The sequence below is a fragment of the Microcebus murinus genome, chromosome 6 (genome assembly GCF_040939455.1).
Source record: "Microcebus murinus isolate Inina chromosome 6, M.murinus_Inina_mat1.0, whole genome shotgun sequence".
NCBI classification, from domain to species: domain Eukaryota; kingdom Metazoa; phylum Chordata; class Mammalia; order Primates; family Cheirogaleidae; genus Microcebus; species Microcebus murinus.
In genome coordinates this window covers 27,311,253-27,333,009 of record NC_134109.1, presented here as the reverse complement: position 1 = coordinate 27,333,009, position 21,757 = coordinate 27,311,253, and the positions used below count along the sequence as shown (strand labels likewise).

Sequence of the window (21,757 nt, the reverse complement as noted above, 5' to 3'; positions counted from 1 at the left end):
TCAGACCTGAGAAAGCCAGAGCAGCTGGGATCAGTTGGGATCAACCTGAACCCCAAGGAGTCTGAACGCCACAAAATGCCATGAAGTGTGCAGAGCAGACATGGGTGACTTTCCTGGTAAGGACACTGGGGCCATGTGGACTTCTGGCCCCAGCCTCAGCCCTACCCACCCACTGCTGCACCTCGATTGTTCACAGACCGGGGACAGAAGCAGAGACCGCCACGGCTGCAGGCTGCCCCTGCCCAGCTAATTCCCAAGGAGGCCTTAGCAAAGGCAAACTAATTTCTTGAGACAGTTTTGGCCCCGACTCCATGAGCAGAGCTGGGAGGAGATGGTGAAGACATGTGTCTGGCCACAGGGCTGTTTACAAGCTGTGCTGATCTCAGCCTGTGATGACAGGTGCCTACAGCAGGGAGATGTGGAGGGTCCCCACGGCACACCCCCTCTGCCCAGAGACCAGACACACACATGCCCCACGAGGCCGCGCTCAGTGCCACGGGCATGGGAGCAGGCTGGAGCCTTGGGCCCCTTGCCTTGCAGACCTCAGGTGGGCAAGCTGGAGAGAAAGTTCCACTCTTCCAGTAGACCCATATCTAATTCCTGGCTCTACTCTATCGGTGTGACCTGGGGCACATTTCTTAACCTCCTTCAGCCTGAGTTTTTTCATCTGCAGATGTGGGGACAGAAACTGAGTTCTTGGGGTTGTTGTGGGATTAGCTCTGTTGAAACAGGGAATGTCGGACTGCTCCTAGCATGATGCCTGGCCTGGCCCTGTAGGTCCTTCCTTCTTCTTTCCTCCACCCCTCCCTCCCGCCCAGCGACAGCCTCAAGGACAGCGTGCTGGCCCTCACTAGCTGGATGAATTTGGGCAACTTCTCTGAGCCTGGTTTTCTTATCAGTAAAATGGAGATGGCAAGTCCTTCCTCATGGGGTCATTGCGAACATTAAACAAGCTGTAAAACTCTAAGCACAGTAATTGCCGCATTTTTGATAATTATCACAATGAGCATTATTCAGATTTTCCTCCTGGGTGAACTGCCCCAGTGATTATGGACATTCCACCAAGCAGGGCCTCTGCCTGCTGCCCCAGAGCGGGACAGAACCGAAGGCCCCACAAACCGTGAGGTGGGGAGGGGTCTGCTCCCACCCCTGGCTCAGACAGGTGCCACTCAGCCACCCCTGCCCCAGCGCTTCCTGAGCCCTCCAGGCCAGAGATGCCACGTGGCAGTGACACCCACTGCTGCTGGGGTGGGGAGGGTGCTCACTTAAGCCTGAGGCACAGTCCCCAGGAGGCTTCGACTCCCTTGGAAGAAGCTCTCAGAACATCTCTGAGCCAAAGACACACTGCCCTTTCAGGCTGACAACTGGAATTCTGAAAATCGCATTTCTTTAGGGTAGGAGACTGGGCGTCTCCCCCAGAGTCCTGGAGAACAGGAGCCCCACCCCAGCACAGCTGTGCCCCAAGCTGGGGTCCTCTGGTGTAGCAAATGCCTGAGCCACGTGCACAAGACGCAGCACAGGGCAGTGAATCACAGAACGGTGGGGGGTAGGGGTCTGCAGTCAGATAGACCTGGGGTTTCAGGCCAGTTTCTCTTTGTAAAACGGAGATAATAGCACCCAATGCCTAGAAAGATTGTTAGGATGCAATGAAATGAGAAAAATGAGAAAGCATCAAGCATCGTGCCTGGCATTTTTAAGTGTTCCGAATAAACAGTTGCTAATGACAACGATGGTGGGAACGATGATGTTGCTGCTGCGACCTGTGCTAAGGCTCTCTGCTTCGAACCTCCCCTCATGCCCCCATCGCCCTCCCAGGCACCCCTCCCCCGGGGATGGCATCACAGGGCAACACCTGTGACCCTCCTCATGGCCAAGGGTCAGGACCAAAGCAGAGCAAAGCTTTCTTTCTGTTGAGGGCTTCAAATAAATTTTGAAACAGATATATATATATATCCCTATTCCCTCAAAAATTAATTTCTTTCCCCAACTCCTTTGAAACCCTGTTCTTGGTAGGCACACTCCTTGTGATCGGAGCTCAGTACTTTCAGGCATGACCCCTTTTATTGCTGGGCACCTGCAGTTTTTAGTAAGTGGTCCTTTGTGCTCAGTTTTAAGTTGAGTTTGCTTACCAGAAACATCACACATTGGCTTTTTCTCTCCAGAACCGCGTGGAACAAGTACACGCCCCTCTCCCTAGGGTAATTCTTTCATCACACCTCTTAACTCTTAGGCCTAGGCTGTGTGTTTCTAACCTGCCTATTCAACCCCAATCTTCTTGACAGACATTGTCCTTGCATGAGTAACTCATGCAATATAATCCTGGTATGCATTGTCTTGGCTACCAAATTCCCTCTAGTATCCTGACTTTTTTTCCTTTGGGCAGACTCAGGTCTCCCCAGAAGGATTAGGGAGATCTTGGTCAGCTTAGAATCAGACACATTGTGGTTTGAATTCTCACTCCACTTGTCCTAGTTGGGCGGCCTTGGACAAGTTCCTTGGCCTCTCTGAGCTTCGTTTTCCTCGTCCATCACACGGGGTTAAAGAGCCTTGGCTTGCAGGTGGTTGCACAAATGGGACGAGACAGTCCAGGTGAAGGGCCCAGCACAGTGTAGAAGTTCAGTAACTGGCAGCTATTCTTGCCGTAAGAGGGAAAGATGCAGGATTCCTTGAAGGAGCAGGGTGAGAGGATCAGCTCTCTCAGGAGACACAGGGGTCCTGGGTTCTGAGGTGAACTCAGCCCCACCCTAGGCAGATGGAAAGATGATCTCGTGGCAAACAGCTGGAGCCCACCACTGCAGGCCCCAAACCCTGTGCCAGCCCCGCCTGTCCCAGCACAGGGGCCTCGGGGTTGACACAGCCAGTGCCAAGCCAGATGGGGCCTCGGCCAACTTTCCAGTCAACCCAGATGTCTGTCTTTCTCAGATGCAAACTCAAAAATGTGGCCTCAATCAAAGTGGCTTTTGAAAGCCGTGTGTTCTGCAGACTCTGGCAGGGGAACTGAAGAGGCTCTGAGCTATAACCTTCGCTAAATCCCAACGGATCAGGAGGACACGGCTCGGGCTAAGTCCTGGGAGGTCAGCTGGGCACGCACTGCATCCGTCACTTGCAGTGAAGGGAGGAGAGGGGAACTGTGGTCTAGGCCAACTCTCTGGGCCACTTCTCCATGGCAGGGGGCTCTGTAGAATCTTCTGGAATCTTCTGTGCCATGCAACTGAGACTTCAAGGCAGTCCTTCTCCATGTTAGAAATAGCAGCATTCTTCAAGGACCATCTTCAGCAGTCTGACACAGAGCCTCAAAAGCCAAATGGTGTTTGAAGGAAAGCCATGCAGTCACGTGGTTCGCAGGCTACTCACTGTGTCACTCCTGTCGTCTTGTTGGGAATGACAGAGACTTCCCCAAGAGGCATAGCCCCATTTTATCAGAGAGGCAAATCCACGAGAGCAGAGGATGTTCTAGAACCCAGAAGTCTGGCCTGTCTTGCCAGCCATCCCCAAACCCGCCCCAGGAGCCCGTCTTTCCTTCCTCTGCTCCCTGTGCAGGTGCTCGCCTGTCGAGCTGCTGAGAAGCACCCCACCCTAGCCCCAGGCTCGGGCGTGGAGCTGGGTGCCTGGCACCCTGTCAACACAAACAAGGTTCCCAGCGCCTTGCCCTTTCTCTATACAATGCCCAGCCGTACTTTCATGTGTTTTAAATGTTTATGTTGCCCTAGTCTTTGTTATTTCTTGCTCGGTGTGCTGGAATGCTTCGAATTCCAGGGTCTGTGCCCTGGTGCCCAGCTTGCTGAGATGTGCTGAACACGGTGGAGGAGGGGTGGGGACTAAGGCTGAACCTTGGCGTGTGTGTGTTGGGGGGGGTATAGTTGGTGTTCTGCACCCACGTGTGCATGTAGAGGCAACTACCCATGGAGCTCTGCTGCCATCCCCACCGCCACTGGGCTCCAAGCCCTGCCTGAACACAGCTGACCAGCTCTATTGGGAGCAGGGTCCTTGGGCATCAGGTGGGCTAAGCTCTTGAGGCTGGCACACAGGTGGGGCCAGGAGTGGGGCAGGTGGCTGGGTAGGCAGCCCCCAAAGTGTTAACTCTGTTTTTTTCTCCTGTTACCACTCTTCCAAGTGAAGGCTCCTCCAGACACAAAACTGATTCTGAGATCTGGGTTCATGGTCGCTGTGCCTGTCGGCCCTGGCTGAGGGGGATGGGCCCAGGACCCTCCACTGACAGCAGCCATCCCAGGGATGGACCTCACAGCTTGCGTCTCTGTATCCCTAATGGGCTCTGGTGCCCTGGACAGGCAGGGCCCTCTGCTCCCACTCTCTGCTGAAATCCTCTAAGTACTGGATATGACGTTTAAATGAAGAATCCAGAGGGGCTTCACTTTCATTCCCACTAATGTCACCTGATAGGTCTCTGGCCACTAACATCACTGTCAAGTTGGCCTAGTGAATTGAAGAGGGGATACTGGGCCTGCAGGACTCTAAGTGCTATCCCCCCACCCAAAGGGCTGCATCTCAACGGCTCAGGACCATGCCTGGTGGCCAAACCTGATACCTTAGGGCCTGAAAACTTTCCCAGAGGGAAGGTTCCAAGAGGGGCCCAGACCTAGGCTGTGAGGAAGGCGAGGTCGAACCCCGCAGTGAAGCAGGATCCCTGGGAGGCCCCTTCCAGAACCCTGTTTCTCAGCTGCATCACTCACTCCATTCCTGTGCCACCCACAGCTGTCGGCAGCTGAGCCCACTCTTCCCTTTCATTGTTTCACAGACTCTGGACGCAACACCATGACAGCTTCCAGTCCCCGAGACAAGGAGGAGAAAATGCTAAGGCTACTCTTGAATTGCCACTTGGATGAAACCTCACTGCACCCACCCAGAGAAGTCAGCTCCCTCCTAGGACAGCCCTATGGGTCAGGAGGTCCCCGGGAAGGTGAGCGCCTCAGTCAGCAGCAGCAGGTATTGGATGCCCCACAGAGGGGGGTGATGGGGGAAGGAGGGAGAGACCCCACCCACTTGTCTGAACGAGCCAGCTCTTGGGAACCAGAACCTGCCCAGACAAGGGGCTTGGAAGCCCTGACTCCTCCCAACACGTGTGACATGCCTGCTTCCTGCAGGACAGCCAGGGCTGGGCAAGGCCTAGCAAGAGGCACACTGTGTTCCAGAAAATGTCATTTCCTTTCTTGGTCTCACCTGCACATGCAGTTTCCTTGAGTTGTTAAACTCTTCCCTACCTCTTTGACTATCTTGCCCGTAATCGTTCTTGGAGACTCATCTTGGGTGTCACCTTCTCTAAGGAGCTTTCTCTGATCCGTCGGCTTGAGCTAGGGCCCCCTGTGCCATGGTGCATACATGTGGAGGTTGTGCACTGCACAAAAGCACCACATCTAAAGGAATCATTGGCATCCTATGTCTGTGTATTTATGAAGATGGTTCTGAACAAATGGAAGGGGCATCTTTTTCCAGTTTGCACGAAGGTGCTACAGGACCAACGAGTGGCCCGGGTTATGCTGCCCGTGTTCACACTGCACTCAGCACTTGCCTCATCACTGCACTAGCCTCTGTAACTCTGAGGCCCCCCAGTTGTCTATGGCTTGGAGAGGGGAGGCACTGTTCTACCCCATTCTCCATTGTCTGTCCAGGGCCTGCACACTATGGGCAATTCAGATGGGGGTTGGCCAACGTAAATATTTGTTAACTGAATAGAATGTGGGATATAGACGTTTCAAGGGTCTGCCTGACGGGAAGGAGAAAGACAAACAAGAAAAGAAGAAAAGCAACAGAAACATCTCTGGCCTGCAGGGAGACGCTGAGCAGTTAGTTCAAAGCACACCTGGTGGGGCCTTCTCTTTCCCTTTCTGGAGGGGTACTTTTAACAATAACAGTGATTTTACTGGTCATGGCTACAGTGTACTGACCTAACGCTGAGCACATGCATTGCCCCATTTAATCTCCACGGCAGTCCTGCGAGGCTGGCACTCTTACTGTCTCCATTTTACGGATCAGGAGACTGAGGCAGAGCTGGGACTGGTACTTGGTATGTGCTGGACACTAAAGCCTGGGAGTTGAATCCTACCCTTTGCTGCTTCACCAAAAATTCTGTCACACTGTGAAACCCTCTGCACTTATTTTTACTTTGGAAAATGTAGTCACTGCTCCACAGCTGAGCCTGATGTTGGGAATAGGCCTGCCCCTCCCTCCCTCCCTCCCTCCCTCCCACCTTTGGGCTCCTGTCCAGCCCCTCCCCAAAGCCACTCACCAAGCCGACTGCTGACAGGCAAAGAGGGCCCAGGAATGAGGCGTGGAGGGGGAGACAGATCAAGCATGGAGGCGTGGAGGGGGAGACAGATCAAGCAGGCAGAGCCATGCTCAGGCACAAGCGCCTGGTCACCCCCTCCCACCTGCAAGAGCAAGACCTATGAGAACAGCATGAATGGGTGTTTTGCTCACTCCTGAACCCTCTGTGCTTGGCACACATGAGGTACCTGGTGAGTATTTGCTAAATGAATGAATGAATTAATGAATATATGTTAGGTTTTTCCCACCATCCAAAAGAGGGCAAGGAACTGGGGTTCCCATACCCCAAGGCTAAAGACATTCTGGGACAGATACTCAAGGACAGAGAGCCCAGAACAGGAGGTGAGGAGGTTAGGAGGAGGCCTGGGGACCCCACCAGGGAGAGAATGAGGGAAACACTGAGTCACCAAATCCAGACCTCCAGGTCCCTGACACGTGGGCAGGGGTATATACGGGGACAGTGGATGGGATCCCCAAGATCTGAACAAGAACCACGGCAAGAGGGAGCAGCCCTTCACAGGCAATCAGATGGGGCAGGGGCCAGGCTGCACCAGCAGAGGTGGGAGCCAGCTGAGCTGCCGGGAGCCTGGGGTGCTGCCACAAACCCCTCAAGGCAGGTCTGGGAAGCCTGCACAGTTTACCAGCCTGTCCTAGTTGCCCGGCCCCTGAAACCCTGGAGCAGAAACCCTGGCAGCAGAGGCCAGGCCCTGAGAGAGCTTCCCCCATAGTCACCCAGCACTCACCTGGTCTGGGTGGGCATGGGACACACGAGGTCACCCCCCAGAAGGCTCCCACACTGCCACAGCAGTCCTCTTGGGCAGTCAGCTCCAGCAGAGGGTTGGCACACTGAAAAGAGGTCATGGACACCTGTGACCCTCCCTTCTCTCCTCTGCTGTGCACAGATGTCCCAGGAAAGCCTGGGATACAGAGCTCACTCCCCACATTCTGCCAGAGGATACCCCCACCCAAAGGAGGGGAGAAGGGAGTCAGCCAACATCCTGGAAGCGGGTAGAGAAATCTGCAGTCCACTCTGCCAGACCCCAGCCTTTGTGTTTGCTGGTGGGACACCCTAGACACAGACCTGCCCTGTGCTAGTCTGCAAACCACCACCCTCCATGGTCTCAGCCCATACGCAGAGGGTCCCAGAGGACAGGCTTTCTCTGTGGAACTCAGGGTCACCCACTATGTGGGCCCACCTGTGCATACAGCCTCAGGCTCAGGGACACCACAAGCTGGGAGACCAGGGAGGATCTGGGAACTTGGGGTCCTTATTCCCTAGCTATCTCACCTTCTCCAGGTCCCTAACTTCAGAAGGGGTTTCTGGAAACACCAAACTGCAGTCCCAAGAAAAACCATCCTGGGTCTGGTCTAACCTCAATTCTTGAATGCCTGGCCTCAGAAAAGCTCACTTGCCTTGCCACAGGGACTGTGGATGCCTCCAGTGGGGAAGGGAGTGCCTCTCATCCTTGTACCACCTGGGCTTTGGGGTGTAACTTCCATTTGCTAATTCCACTTCTCTTGACCTCAGTCTCAAGCCAGGAAGCCAGGTTCCTTCCTGCTGGATCCTAATAGCCCTACTGTCTGGGAGATCCTAGGCCCAGCTCTCAGAGAGCCCAGGATTTAGTGGGACCAAACTGTGGGCTATCTTCGCCTGAGGATGCCGGTGACAGCTCCTCCAGAGGGGATCTTCCCGGGGTCCTGTTCCGCAAGCCTGGTAGGAGGCCCAGCCTCTCCACACTTGGGCAACTTTATGCCCTGGGTTTTTCTACCTGGGAAGTGGGAGACTCTGCAGACACTCATGTTCCATAAGAACAAGGAGGAGGGTGAGTAGAAGAAGGGTGGAGTAGGGGCAATTGCAGTTCTGGAAGGTTCCAGGGCTGAGGCAGGAGCTGCTTTCTCACCTGTCCATTCACAGCACCCAGGTAACACCGGCCCAGCAGCCCCCGAGGCCTGGGTGCCGTGGGGGGCAATGGCCGAGGGGACTCTCCAGGCCAAGCAGGGATGCTGTTGCTGTCCAAGAGGCTGTGGCCAGGGCCGGCGGGGAGCCGGGGTGGGGGTCTGGTCTCCACGCTGTTCTCCTCCAGGGCCTCTGCCTCAGCCCGCACCCGTGCCACCTGGTGGATCTGCACGGAGGCCTCGGGTGGGTGGTGAATGTGCACCTTCACCAAGGAGGGGTTCACAGAGGCTGGGCACAGGGGCAGGGTTAGAGCCAGGGAAGTGGGGCCCCACCCTCGCTTTCCCACCCTCTCAGCCCTGGGCCAGGAGGGCCACTGGCTGTGTGTCTCCCCAGAAGTCTCCCTCCATTTCTTTGCTCCCTACTTGGAGCCCCAGAGCAACTCCCCTGTGAGGATGGGGCGAAGCGCAAGCTCCTTCTCTGAAGAACCCTCAGTGTCAAGCTCCAGACCACCTTCCTCCTGACGCCCCTGTACGACCCCTGAGCTCCAGCCCACGGACCCTGCCTGGTCCCACCTCCGTGCCTTTGCCCACACCAGCCCCTCTGCTTGACCACATGTCACCCGTTGTTTAGGACCCGACTGCAGTTCATCCCCTCCACCAGCCTCCCCAGAGCGCTCTTAGCCTAGTGGCCTCTCTGTCCCTGGACTTCCTAGAGAATTCATGCTTTTTTCTCCCCAAGGTCTTCAGCACGGGGTAAGAGTAAAAACATGTGGATGAACTGAGAGGGGAGTGGAAAGAGAAGTTTAGGGGGTGACGCTGAGAGCCAGTGAGGGGGAGGTCTGACTGTAGAGGAATGGCTGGAGACAGTTCCCGGTCCCTGGTACAGCAACAGTGACCGGTGACTGTACCCACCTGACTGGTGCTCCCCCAGTCCCGGCTGTGCCGGCACTCACCGAGCTGGTTGGAGAGAGGCAACGTGAAGGTGGACTGCTTCAAGGGGCCTTCCAGCAGGGCCCCGTGGCGGGAGCCCCTCCCTGGAGGCTCCCTGTCCAGCTGCAGGACAGGCAGGTGGCAGAACTTCCCGGTGGAGTTGGTAGGGCACCGGCACTCATCCCTGCCAATGCAGCGGCCTCCATTCAAGCAAGGGATCTGGCAGAAATCTGCAACATCGGCCCTCAGGGTCACGGGTGGTGGAAGAACAGCAGCACCCACCGTGTGGCCGGCCGGTGACAGCAGAGAAACAGGGGCAGCAGGACCCCAAATCTGGATGGCGTATGTAGCCCAGAACCCCCTGAAATGCAGGGACTGTCCACAAAGCCCAGGCGTGGAGAAGGGGAGATAATAACTAGCTCTTGCCTTTCTAAAAAGCCCATTCATGCCTTTCCCTGCCCCCAGTGACAGCCTGGAAGACAGGGTGGTGGCATTATACGAACTCCATCACTTCTCTGTTGAGGAAAGTTGGACTCAGAGAGGTTATATGGCTCCCAGAGTCACACAACTAGGCTGTGACAGAGCTGGGTGGGGACTCAGCTCTTCGTGCGATTTGGGACAACTGGTGGAGCTACAGCACAAGAGCAGTGGGCTTGAATTCAAGGAAAGGCTTAATCCTTTGGCCATCCACCCCCCTGGGGCCAGCTGGGACCCCCTGAGGGCCAAGGGACTCACATATGCGGAAGCCAGACTTGGGGTCGTGCCCATGGCCTCCCTGGCTGTACAGGGTGGTGGTGTCGCCCCGCTCACAGCTGTTGGCACAGTGCCCTCGGGCACAGGTCTGCTTGCAGATGGTGGGAGTGAAGACGATCTTGATCTTCTTGATTTTCTCTGTGAGGTTCAGCCCTGCAGAGAGAGGGCTTGGGTCCAGGGGGCAGGGCTGAGAGGCACAGCCGTGACCGCTAGAGCCTGGTTAGAAAGGCCCACGGGACTAGGGGTGCGTCCATCCTGAGGGCATTTGCTGAACACCTACGGGATGCAAGGCCCCATGGTGGGGGCAGCGTGAGACCTTTGAGAAGATCACAGTTGTGCCAGCCACCAAGCGCATGCTTCATGCACATTAACTCAGCCTTCTTGGGTGGGTATTACTTTATGCTGAAGCATTAGAAATTGCCATTTCTGTAGACTGCTATGGCAGAGTTCGGGCAATTTTCATATGTCCAACCTCATATTTTCCATTTTACAGTTAAGGAAATAGGCTGAGAGAAGTGTGGGTTGACCCAAGGCACACAGCTAGCAAGTGCTGTGGTGGGACTTTGAACCCAAGGGCAGGGAATGGATTGCAGCCCAGGCTTGCTGGAGAGGAGAGTTTTCTAAGAGAAATAGAGAAAGATAAAGCCTGGAAGAAGAGTTAGAGTCAGATTCTGGGAGGCCTGACAGGGTAGTGGAGAAAGCCACAAAAGCCATCATCAGCAAGGTGTCCTCCAGCTGTGACGTGCAGGGTGGGTGACCAGCTGGCAGGTCATGGAGCAGCATGAGCTGAGGTCACCTCATTTAAAAAGGGTGGTAGCAGTGGAATTGCAAAGGAAGTTATTAATTCAGTAAGTAGGGAGAGCCAGGTGAGGGGAGCTTGAAGGTGAAGGGTTGAGGAAGGAATGAGAGGAGGAAGTGGAAAAAGTATATGCAGACCATGGGTTCAAGAAGCTTGACTGTAATGGCAAAAGAGAGAGAGGAAGCCAGAGAGAAACAACTCTGCATGTTCATATGCATGTGTGCATATGTGTGTGTGTATGTGCATGTGTGTGTGTGTGTGTGTGTGTGTGTGTTACTGGGAGAGCTGGAAGCAAGGGTATATGATGAAGGGAAAGGGCTGAGAGAGGAACAGGTTGAAGACACAGAAGTGGGGTCAATACCTAGCACTCCAGAAGACACAAAAAGGATGCAGGGGTGTGCCTTACACAAGAGGTGCGCCTCCCCTTCAAGAGGGCGAAAAAGGAGGTCATCAGCCGTAAAAAGGAATGAAGGACTAATCATGGTGCAACGTGGATAAACCCCCAAACGTTATGCTAAGTGAAAGCAGCCAGGCACAACAGACAACATGTTGTATGATTCCACCGTGTGAAATGTACTTTCAGTGGATATGCAAATCCACTGAAAGTAGATCAGTGGTTACCAGGGGCTGTGGAGACAGGGGACTAGGGAGTGACTGCTTAAAGGGTACAGGGTCACTCTTTGGAGTGATGAAAATGTGCAATCAAATAGTGGTGATGGTTTCACAAAATTGTGAATATACTAAAAACCACTGAAGTGTACACTTTGAAATGGTTCATTTTATGTTATGTGAATTTCATCTCTATGTTTGAAATGCTCGGGCACAGATTGAGCTAAGGCAGTGGTGAGCATGGGTTGAGGACTCTCTGGGAGGTAGAGGGTGCATCCATGGACTAATGGATGGGAGCTCAGGAAAGTGGGGGAGGCCTGGAGTAGCCGCTCTGAGGAATGGAGGGAGAAGATGTCCAGGCACACAGGGAAGGGTTGCTGGGCGACCACACAGAGTGTGCCATGGTGTGAGTCCACTAGCTAGTTTCTCCTGTTGGCAGCAGCGGTGCAGCTGTAGGTGCTGAGGAAACAATTGGTTGGGTTGGGTTGATCCGGGAGGGTTGGGATTTGCAGGAAAGAGGAGGTGGAAGGACTGGGGCAGGGAGTTGAGGTTCACAGCTGGACATGAAGGAAGTGGAGGCAAGAGGAGAGGATAGATTGGACAGAAATAGAACAGTCAAGGGTCAGTGAAGGGTCACAACAAGGAGAAAGTCCAGATCGGCTGGTTTGGGCCCCCCGGGGCCTGGCACAAAGCAGGTGCTCAGTGAGTATTTGTTGATCGGCTGGAAGAATGAGGGACAAGGTGACAGCTCAGCCCCTCTGTGAGAGCGGAGGGGGAAGCTGAGATTTAGATGCCCTGCTCTTCTAGGGCATCCTTACCCCAGGGGGTAAGCCAGGGCATCCTTACCCCAGGAGGATGAGAGGTAGTCCAGACCCTGCTGGGTGCCATCTCTCTGCTCAAGGCCTGGTCCTGAGGGCAGGGCGTTGGAAGTCAGCTGGCCACTGGCCGCGGCAGTTGGATAAAGTCGGACGGTCCGGGACAGTCCCACATGCTGGGAGGGGTGGATCTGGCTCAGCCCACTCAGGGTCCTGTGGAGACAACCAGGGCATGGGCCTTTGGGTCCATGAACAGCCTCTCTGTGCCATCCCTCAGCTGGCTCACTCTGCGGAAACGGCTTCCCCTATGTGGAACAGCCAGGCTTTTGCTGGGTTATTCTGGGCAAGTCACTTTGTCTCTCTGGGCCTCAGGGCCCTTGACTGCAAAATGAAAGTGTTAGACTGTTCCCATGTAGCTCTGACATTCAGCGTCTTTGGGAGCCCCTGCCCTACAACCAGGCCCTATGCCCACCCCCCATCACTTCCTAATACGACCGTTAATAGGAATAACCTGTGGACTAGGTCCCAACAAATACACACTCACATTGACTCAGGGGTGGAGTCTAGAATCTCCTTCTTATTCATTTGCTTGTTTGTTTGAAATAGGGTCTTATTATGTTGCCCAGGCTGGTCTTGAACTCCCGACTTCAAGCAATCCTCCCACCAAGGCCTCCCAAAGTGCTGGGATTATAGGGGTAAGCTCATTTATTTTTATTGTAAGAATAATATAACAAAAACATGAATCCATCATCCCCCACCACAACACAGCAAATACTTTTGCCTGTTTTCTTTAACCTTTGCTCACATATATGATTTTACACTATTTTTTTTTTTTTTTTTTTTTTTGAGACAGAGTCTCACTCTGTTTCCCGGGTTAGAGTGCCATTGCATCAGCCTAGCTCACAGCAACCCCAAACTCCTGGGCTCAAGTAATCCTTCTGCCTCAGCCTCCCAATTAGCTGGGACTACAGGCATGTGCCACCATGCCCAGCTAATTTTTCCTCTATATATTTTTAGTTGGCCAATTAATTTCTTTTTGATTTATAGTAGAGATAGAGTCTTGCTCAGGCTGGTTTTGAACTCCTGACCTTGAGTGATCTGCCCGCCTTGGCCTCCCAGAGTGCTAGGATTACCAGCATGAGCCACTGTGCCCGGCCGGTTTTACACTATTGTCATCACTTATAAATACAATTGAAATTCTGATTTTTCATTCAATATTGGATCACACTTTATACAATTCCATTTTTCTTATTTGTTGTATTCATCGCTATATAATAGTCTATCTGAAGATAAATCACAACTTATTCAGATATTTTCCTGTAACATACTTGGATTTTAAAAAATTTTTAACTGTGGACATCCTAACCCATATGGTAAGGATTTAATATTCTATTAAAATATCCCTTTAGAAAAAAAAATCCCTTTAGTATAGGGGAATTCATTGTACTATTCTATTTTATTCTGTATGCTTGAAATTTTTTTATAAGAAAGATTTTGAAAGGATCATTACTTTAGGATGAATTTATTAGACAACAGTGACTACGTGAAAGGTTATAAACATTTATGGCTATGGTATATTGCTCTCTGAAAGGGTTGCATCAAAATGTATAAATGGACCACTTAGAGCACAACCTTGCCAACATAGCATATTATTAATTTTTATACTTTACTGATTCTGAATAAGCATAAAGTGGTACTACAATGTTGCTTTCACCTCACCCTACCTTTTTTTTTTTTTTTTTTTTTTTTGCTTCTGAGGTTGAAACTTTTTCAGGTATTTACCACTTCGCTGCTATCTATTTACCACTATTCTCTGCTCATGTCCTTTGACATGTTAACTATTTAAGTTACCTCATAGATTTGAACACATTCTTTTTGTTTACTATTGGGCGGGCTGCTCCAAAAGGCAGCCTCCGTTGTAAATACCGTCATTGTTGAAATGTCTACGATCCACTGCATAGACAACAGCGTCTGGACTGTGGTGGGTGTGAGCGTATTGTGGACATTGAAGCTGAGAGCCCTTCAGTCCTTGCCCAAAGTTACACGACAACTAAATCAGGGCCCCAGGATGCCAGCCCAGGGTGGCCTGACTTGAAAGCCCGTGTTTGGTGCCACCCAACAAACCAGCCCAGACCACAGTCGAGGCTCAGCCTGGAAGCCTTCCCCCAGTAGGTCCCAGGCCCAGTCTCCCCACTGGATTCCCTGCCCACGTGGGGGGAGGTCCTGTGACACTTTCCTTCCTCCATCCCCACCCCAGTTCTGTTGGCCCTGGGTGCCCAGGCCATGAGCAAGCTCCTTCTTATCTTTTCCTAGCAAAAGCCAGACAAGGAGAGACGTAAGGCCTGGCCACCCCAGCCACCCCAGCACCTGTCCAGCCCTTCCCCAGCGCGCTTGGCTCAGGACTGGACTCTTGTGAACGTTACTGCTGCTCTTCCTCCCGGTACTATCAGCAACAAGTCCTTACCCTGACGGGCCCCAGCTGACCTCACCCTACTGCCCGAATTTGAGGGCTGGAGTGGGAGAGAGATCCTGTTAGTCACCCCAGAAGCTCTGGGAGATGTCATGGCCAGAATTAGGAACCTAAACCTCAGGCATCTACCCTTCATTCCCAGGAGAAGGTCGGCACAGCCAGCTGCAGCAGAAAACACAATCCTTCCAAGGGCTTCCAAGAGAGTGCCCAAGACAGGTGGTGAGCTGGCCGGTCACCGGGAGCCTCCCCCTGGGATACCAGGCGGGTGGCCTGCTCAGGTTAGAGCCAGCACCACAGAGCATTCTAGAGAAGCAAAAAGGGTAGCTCATGTTCTGCCCAGACCACCTGCCGCTTTTTTGAACTTGACCCTGACAAAGAGCGCTCCACACTGGACAAGATGAAAACTCTGGATTCTTTCTCAGTGTCTTCTTGTCATGGTTATGTTATCGTTGCTGTCACTTGTTTCTCTAATTGGCACTCAATGCTAATGGCACCAAGATTCCAGAGTTCAAATCCCTTAAGGGCCAGTTGGTTAGCTTTGCAGAGGAGAAAACCAAATAAACAAACCATGCATTCCCTAGTTGTAGACAGGAGCCAGCTGAACAGAGGATAGAGGCTGGGATTTGGGCCAGATAGAGGTCAGTTCTGCCTCTTACCAGCAGTGTGGGCTCGAGCAAATCACTTAGCGCCCTGTGGGGCAGACTCCTCATTAGCAAAATGGGAATAGCAACACCTACCTCACTGGGCGGCTGTGAAGACTAAGAGGACAGGGAGACCATGAGATTGTTTTGCAAATATAAGTAAACGGTCACACATTGAAAACTATGCCAAAATTTTAAAATCATGTGAGTGAAGGGGAAAAAAGGGCTTGGCTATAGTTCATACTAAGTGCTTCTCCCCAAGCAAATCAGAAAATGTGACTGACTCACTTAAAATTCTTCTTCATCTAAGGAAGATAAAAAGACTCCCAAAAAACACTTGTTATTGTTATCCAAGTGTCCTATATATAAAGGGTCAAGTGCCTAATCTGGTGTCAACACATTTTTAACAGCCAGAATCCTTTGCGCCCAATTCGTTGTCATCAACTGCTGCGGTAGAGATTTGGGGTTAAATGACAGAAATTTAAAAGCCCTGCCTTCTGAGTGGCTCACAGCAGTGTAAAGAAGGAAGCCTCAATTCTTTGATAGGTCCTTCGCCTTATACAAAAAGCAGCCATATAAGGAGATTGTTTCCTCCCTTCATAAACCCTAGCCTAGTCCTCAGAACTGGGCAAGGCTGCAGGCTGGCTCTTGGCTCATCTCTGGCCCCCTGCTGGTCTCCAACTGGTCGCCACTGCCCTCACCACTTACCTAAAAGAGCAGAGGCGGCTAGGATGGGGTGGAGATTGTGGACTGTGGAGTTTGTAAGCCCAAGTCGTCTGGCCTTGTGTTACCTCTGTGCTCATCTCCCTTAAACGAATCACAAGCCCTTAGCCAGGTCCTGGCTGTGTGTCCCATCCTAGTCCGAGTTAGGTTGTGGGACATCAAGAGAAGGGTCTGCACCATGTTTGGCCCAGGGTGGTCCAAAGAAGCAGTGCCCCCCTTAAGGACAACAGAGTGGTGGCAAGAAGGACAAACAAAAGCCTCAATGAGAGAGTGGCTTTCTTAAACAGCCCCTGGGAGAGGCTCCATCTACTATCAGTCTTGGAAGAGCTGCTGCAATTCCATCAAAGGACAGCGGTTGCCAAACTCACCTGGCATGAGAATAGAACTCATTATCTCTCTGGGATTATTCCAGGGAAGTCCTGACAAAACAGAATAGACCAAAACAGCCATCTCTAGACTTCAAGATTTTGTGGATCAGTAAAATTTTGAAACAAATTTGGGGAGGGTCAATGTAAAACTAGTCCCTGGTGCCAAAAAGGTTGGGGACCACAGACCTAGAGGATTTAAAGCATACAGGAGGATGTGCATAGGTTATATGCAACTACTACATTGTTTACATAAGGGATTGAGCATCTGTGGATTTTGGTATCTTCAGGGGTTCTGGAACCAATCCCCCATGGATACTGAGGTACAACAATACTATTTTATTTGAAAATGGTCTTACTGGTAAAAAGAAAGTTTAAAATTATTGCTACAAGTTGCAGAATCGTTATAGCTATCATTTATTGAGCTCTGAGCTAGGCACCTTATATCATATCATCTTATTTATATTAGTGAGTGGAAAAAGTAATTTGCAGAATAAGATGGATATATGCCTCCAGTTTTGTGTTTGAAAAAACACTTCTGTCTCTCTCCCCCTATAGATATTTACACAGACACTGGAAAGATCTGTAAATAGTGGCTAATCCTTGGGAATGAGAATGCCTGTGTATATGGAATTACCATTCTAAACTTTCTATATTCCTACATTTTTAAATTTTTAAAATATGATTGTGCAAGATAAACATGTATTTGTTTTGTAATCAAAATAAATATTTATTCTTCCCAGCAACTCCATATTATAGATAAGGAAACTGAGGCTCAGAAAAAGCATGGTAAATGTGTACGCATGACTAGGACCTCAGGTGGACTGTGGTAGCTAACAGAGGTATAGAAGTTCAGGTATAATATGGATCATATTTAGTAGAAACTCTAGAAAGCTTCAGGGAGGAAGCAACATTTGAGCTGGGGCTTAAGGGATGAGTAGGATTTTAACCACCCCAAATAAGGAGGAAGACATTCCAGGTCAGAAAAACAACATAAGAGATGCATGAAAGTGGGAAGCACAGGCCACGTTTAAGGAAGAATGAGCAGAGTTTGGATAAAGCACAGAACAGAGCCCAGCACAAGGAAGAGAAACAATACCCATTCGGTGCTTATCAGGTGGAAGGCATCATGCTAAGTGTTTTACATAATACATCATTTATTACACTTGTCCAAACAACTCTGATCAAAAACCTCTGCTTGGCCAAAACCACTTTAACAAAGTAAAAAGATAAATGGAAAAAATATGCGCAACTCATATCATAGATAAAAGATGAATCTTCATAACATCTAAAGAGTTCCTAGGAACAGAAAAGACAGAGACCAACAGCCCCAGAAGAAGAATCAGCAAAGGATATGAACAGTTCATAGAAAAAAATAAAATGTTTCTTAAACACAGAAAAATATGCTCAAACCTTTCTCCTTTTAAGAGATGTACTAATGGAAACTACTCTGAGAGAGCATTTTTTAATCCATCAGATTAGCAAAAATCCAAAAGCTTAATAACACACTCATTTGGCAAGACTGTAAGAAGCAGGCACTCTCAGTTGTTGCTATCAGGAACGGATATTGATACAACGGATATTGATACACCAAAGCAGTTTGGTGATGCCTAACCACATAACAATGGATCTGTGTTTTGACCCTGCAGTTCCACCTCTGAGACTATCCTGTAGATAACCCGGCTGTGGTAGGTGCTGCCACCCTGCCCAGGTCCCCTTCCCAGCTGGTGCATCCCCAGCTCCTGCAAGTGTGGTGGCTAAAGTCTTGCACCTGTGACTTCTTCTGAACCATACCCTTAGCTGATGGGAACCACCTGAGAAGCTCCTCCTGCCACCACGAGCACACAGCCAATGACTGCCTGAAAGGGACAGTCAAAAGCCCTGGACCTCTTGTCTCAAGGCGGGACAACTTTGGAAGCTCCATCCTCCCTCAGGCCAAAGCGCAATTAACCTGGGCCCACATCCTTGCTTGGCTTTCTCCTCTTTCCCACTCTGCCTCCTTCTCTCTCTTAGCACTCCCCAGTAAATCACACATACCTGAATCCCACCTGTAGGGGACTTGAGACACTTGTAAATAAGTGTCCAAGATGATGTATTAACAAGATTATTCATAGAACACTATTTTATAATAGCAAAATGGTTTTGTACAGGATAGAAACAAGAGTCCTGCAGCAGAGGATTGGCTGAAGAAACCAGGACCTGTCCACAGAATGCAGTAATACACTCTGGAAACAGAAAGAAGCAGCTCCTTTACATCAATTAGGATATATTTTTTTCATGACATGAGAAAATATGAAATTCAAATTTAAGTGTCCTTAAAGTTTAATTGGAACACAGCCACGCTCATTGTCTGTGTCTATTTTTTCCCCTCTGACAGCACGGTTGAGTAGTTGCAGATACCATATGTCACAGAAAGCTTAAAATGTTTACTATCTGGCCTTTTATGGAAGATGTGCGCTGACTCCTGGTGTAGGGCATGTAAACTTTTGTGTAAAATGTGGGAAATAAGGCTGCTGTTGCAGTCATTTGCATATTCATGAAGCAACTTTGGAAGGATAACCTGGAAAATTAAAAACAGTGGTTACCTATGTGTGTGTCGGGGGGAGGACAGGGAGTGGGAAGTAGAGGGTGGGGAATAAACTGGTGCTACTCTGACAGTAATGCCCATCACAGGCATTCTCGCAGAGTTATGGAGTTATATTCATTATCCCCATTTTATAGTCAAGAAAACAGAGAGTCTGGAGGTTCTATACCTTGCTGAAGGTTGCAGAACTCCTAAGTGCAGAAGCCAGGTCACCAAACCAGGAAACTTCATTCTAAATCCACCCATCATTTGTTGTTTCTTTATTGCCATTTTATAGATGAGGACATTGAGGCTTTGAGTGATTAAAGAAGAATAGGTTGGGCCTCTAAGGTGGGGCCTCCAAAATATTGGGTGAGGTGTCCGGGCTGTACTAAATGAGCAAGGGGGAGAGCCTGGAGATTTTGGAGCAGGGAAATGACATGGTCCAAGGAAGGCTCTGGAGCCCAAGAATGGCAAAGACTCTCTTACTTTCTCAGCCCCAGTGAGGGCTGGACAAAGGGACCAGCACCCCTGCAAAGGTGAGGGAGTACAAGAGGCACATGCTAGCCTTGGACACTCTTGGTCTTCAAGTGGGTCCAGGATATGAGGGGGTGGGCACTCTTAAATGACAACCATTCTGGTGAAAGACGATATGGTGGAGGATGGACCAGAAAGGGGAGGGCTAGAGGTCAGCTGGAAGGTTTGGCTGTGGTTTAGGCTAGCAGTGGCCCAGGAAGGGGCCAGGAACAAGGCATGGATTCAAGGGATATTTAAGACATAGAGACATAGATAATTCCCAGCTTTGGCTTGGACAAGGCTAAGAAAGGCTTCTGGGAGCCAATGTCTCAACGTGAGAGACCCAAGAAGTGGATAATGGGCTCAGTCTTGGACATGACAAGTGTTTGGAACCTCAAGATGGAAACACTCAGGAGGCAGAGGTCAGGAGAGAGTTCTGGGGCTGTAGACACAGTCGGGGTGGAGGGAGACAGCAAGTGAGGAGGTGGTGGGTGCAGAGTTAATGGGGAGGGATGATATCACTCAGGGAGTGTATGCAGAACAAACCATACTTTAGAGTCCACTCCCGGACTGAGGCGTTAACTCTGCTAATACTTCCCAATCTAAAAGGAGAAAATGTGTTAATGAACAGAATGGTCTCAGTTTTAAGTTTTGCTCTCATAAATTCTTCTCCAACCTTTGGCGCCTGCTACCACTTGTCTGCTAGCACACGATTAAACAAATGATCAAGCTGTAAATTAATATTAATGGAAAAATGTGGCAGCAGCCCACCACACTTCATTTGACAGTTTCTTCTCTTTGTGGACGCGTGAATGTGCCTATAGCTGAGCTTTTTGTTTTTGCACATACAGACGATCGTCATAGTTTCTGCTAATAAAACTGTTCCCAGCTCTATTCATGGAATTAACTATATTGATAGTTCGTGGCATTCCTTATGGCTTCCAGGTGCTCTGACACCTAAATTGTTTGAGAAACGTGAGAGCAAAGAGAGAACGAAGGGCAGAGGGGGGCTGGGAGACACAAAGGCTTAAGGGGCCAATGGAGGAAGACTCTCTGAAGGCCCCTGGGAGGGAGCAGCCAGAGAGCAGGAGGGAACCAAGGAGAAAGCAGCAATAGAGGAATAGGATGTTTCCAGAACTCTCCCTCTGCTGCTGGCCAAAGGGGCAGGGGTTGTTCCTTCCTGGGGCTGCGGGCACTCCCACGCAGGGCAACATGTCCTGGCGCCTCCCAAGTGGCTCAGTCTCCCCTGAGGATCTGGGTGCTGGCAAGGCAGGGGATGAGCCCTGGCAGAGCCCCGCTCCCCCTCTTTCTGCCTGGCCGGGCAGGCCTCACACACAGGCCAGGGTCAGATGGCCCTTGGCTGCCGAACCCCGAGGGACCTAAGACAGAGACACAAGTGGGGGCTGCATGCTCAGCAGATGGTGCAAGGATGGGAACCTGCACTCTCCTATACCAGACAGCATGAGCACCGGCACCCTCACTCCCTGGTGCCCATCTGGAAATGGCTGAGAGCCAATCCTGTCCCTGGTGTCCCCCAGGTGTCTCAAGATCATTCCTGCTGCTGTACCTGCTGTGGCCACCCACCCACCCAACCCTTCAGCCTCACTGGTCAGCCCAAAGCCCTGACTCGGCCCCACCTGGCCTGCTCTGAGGCTCTGGACCTCTAGCTCCTTCCATGGCCACACCCAGGTCATAGGAATCTGCAGCCCCAGCACAAAGACCCCAGAGGATGCCCCAACCAGGCTGGGGGGTGAGGAGGGGGTAGGACCCTAGAAGAGTCTCTCCTGCCCAGACTGCATCCTGCTCTGCTTCCCAGCCAGCTCGGGAGGGAGCACAGCACCCCTGTTTCCAGGCAGGAAAATAAGAAGCAGAGGGAGGCATGAGCTCCGCATGCCCCGGGAATGTCAGGGAGGAGGGTGCCCAGTCCCTGCCTAAGGCCTGCTCCCCATCTCAAGACAGCCCTCAAATAGGTGCTGCCTCAGTTTCTAAAGGGCCCAGAGACTCCCGTGAGCCTCATCCCTCTCCTCTACCTTCCACTACCCTCTACCCTCAGGCGCGGTCCACCATGGACGCTTTTCCACCGAGCAGCCTGCTGTGTAGGCTGCCTGGCTGCCAAGCCCTCGCCCCTTGAGATGCTGCATGGCCATTGCTCTGTCCTGGCTGGGCAAGGGAGCAGGGCAGGAGAGCCAGAGCAGGCTGTCTGGGCACTGGGATCACACCTCAGCCACCTCATGGGCACAAGTGGGAGGTGGCCGCCCAGGGCCCCAAGAAATGTCCCTCATTTTCTACCTAGCTTGCCCAAGTGTCAAACTGCTGGGGCAACAGCCCACGCCTTCCCACGAGGAGAAAGAGTCTAAGAGCTCCCCTGCCTGCTCCTGGGCCCAGCGGGACCATC

The 21,757-nt window shown here is 51.4% G+C and overlaps 1 protein-coding gene across 2 annotated transcripts in view; it reads right to left on the bottom strand.

The window, feature by feature from the left end:
• LTBP2 (latent transforming growth factor beta binding protein 2) overlaps nt 1-21,757 on the bottom strand; it is a 134,825-nt gene that overhangs the window by 38,560 nt on the left and 74,508 nt on the right. For both annotated transcript variants that reach the window (XM_012742037.3, XM_076003865.1), the window contains 5 exons: nt 12,116-12,297; nt 9,844-10,014; nt 9,132-9,338; nt 8,184-8,467; nt 7,026-7,128 (listed from right to left, as the gene is read on the bottom strand). In XM_012742037.3, coding sequence (XP_012597491.2) covers nt 7,026-7,128; nt 8,184-8,467; nt 9,132-9,338; nt 9,844-10,014; nt 12,116-12,297 — 947 coding nt within the window. The remainder of the gene's footprint in view (nt 1-7,025; nt 7,129-8,183; nt 8,468-9,131; nt 9,339-9,843; nt 10,015-12,115; nt 12,298-21,757) is intronic.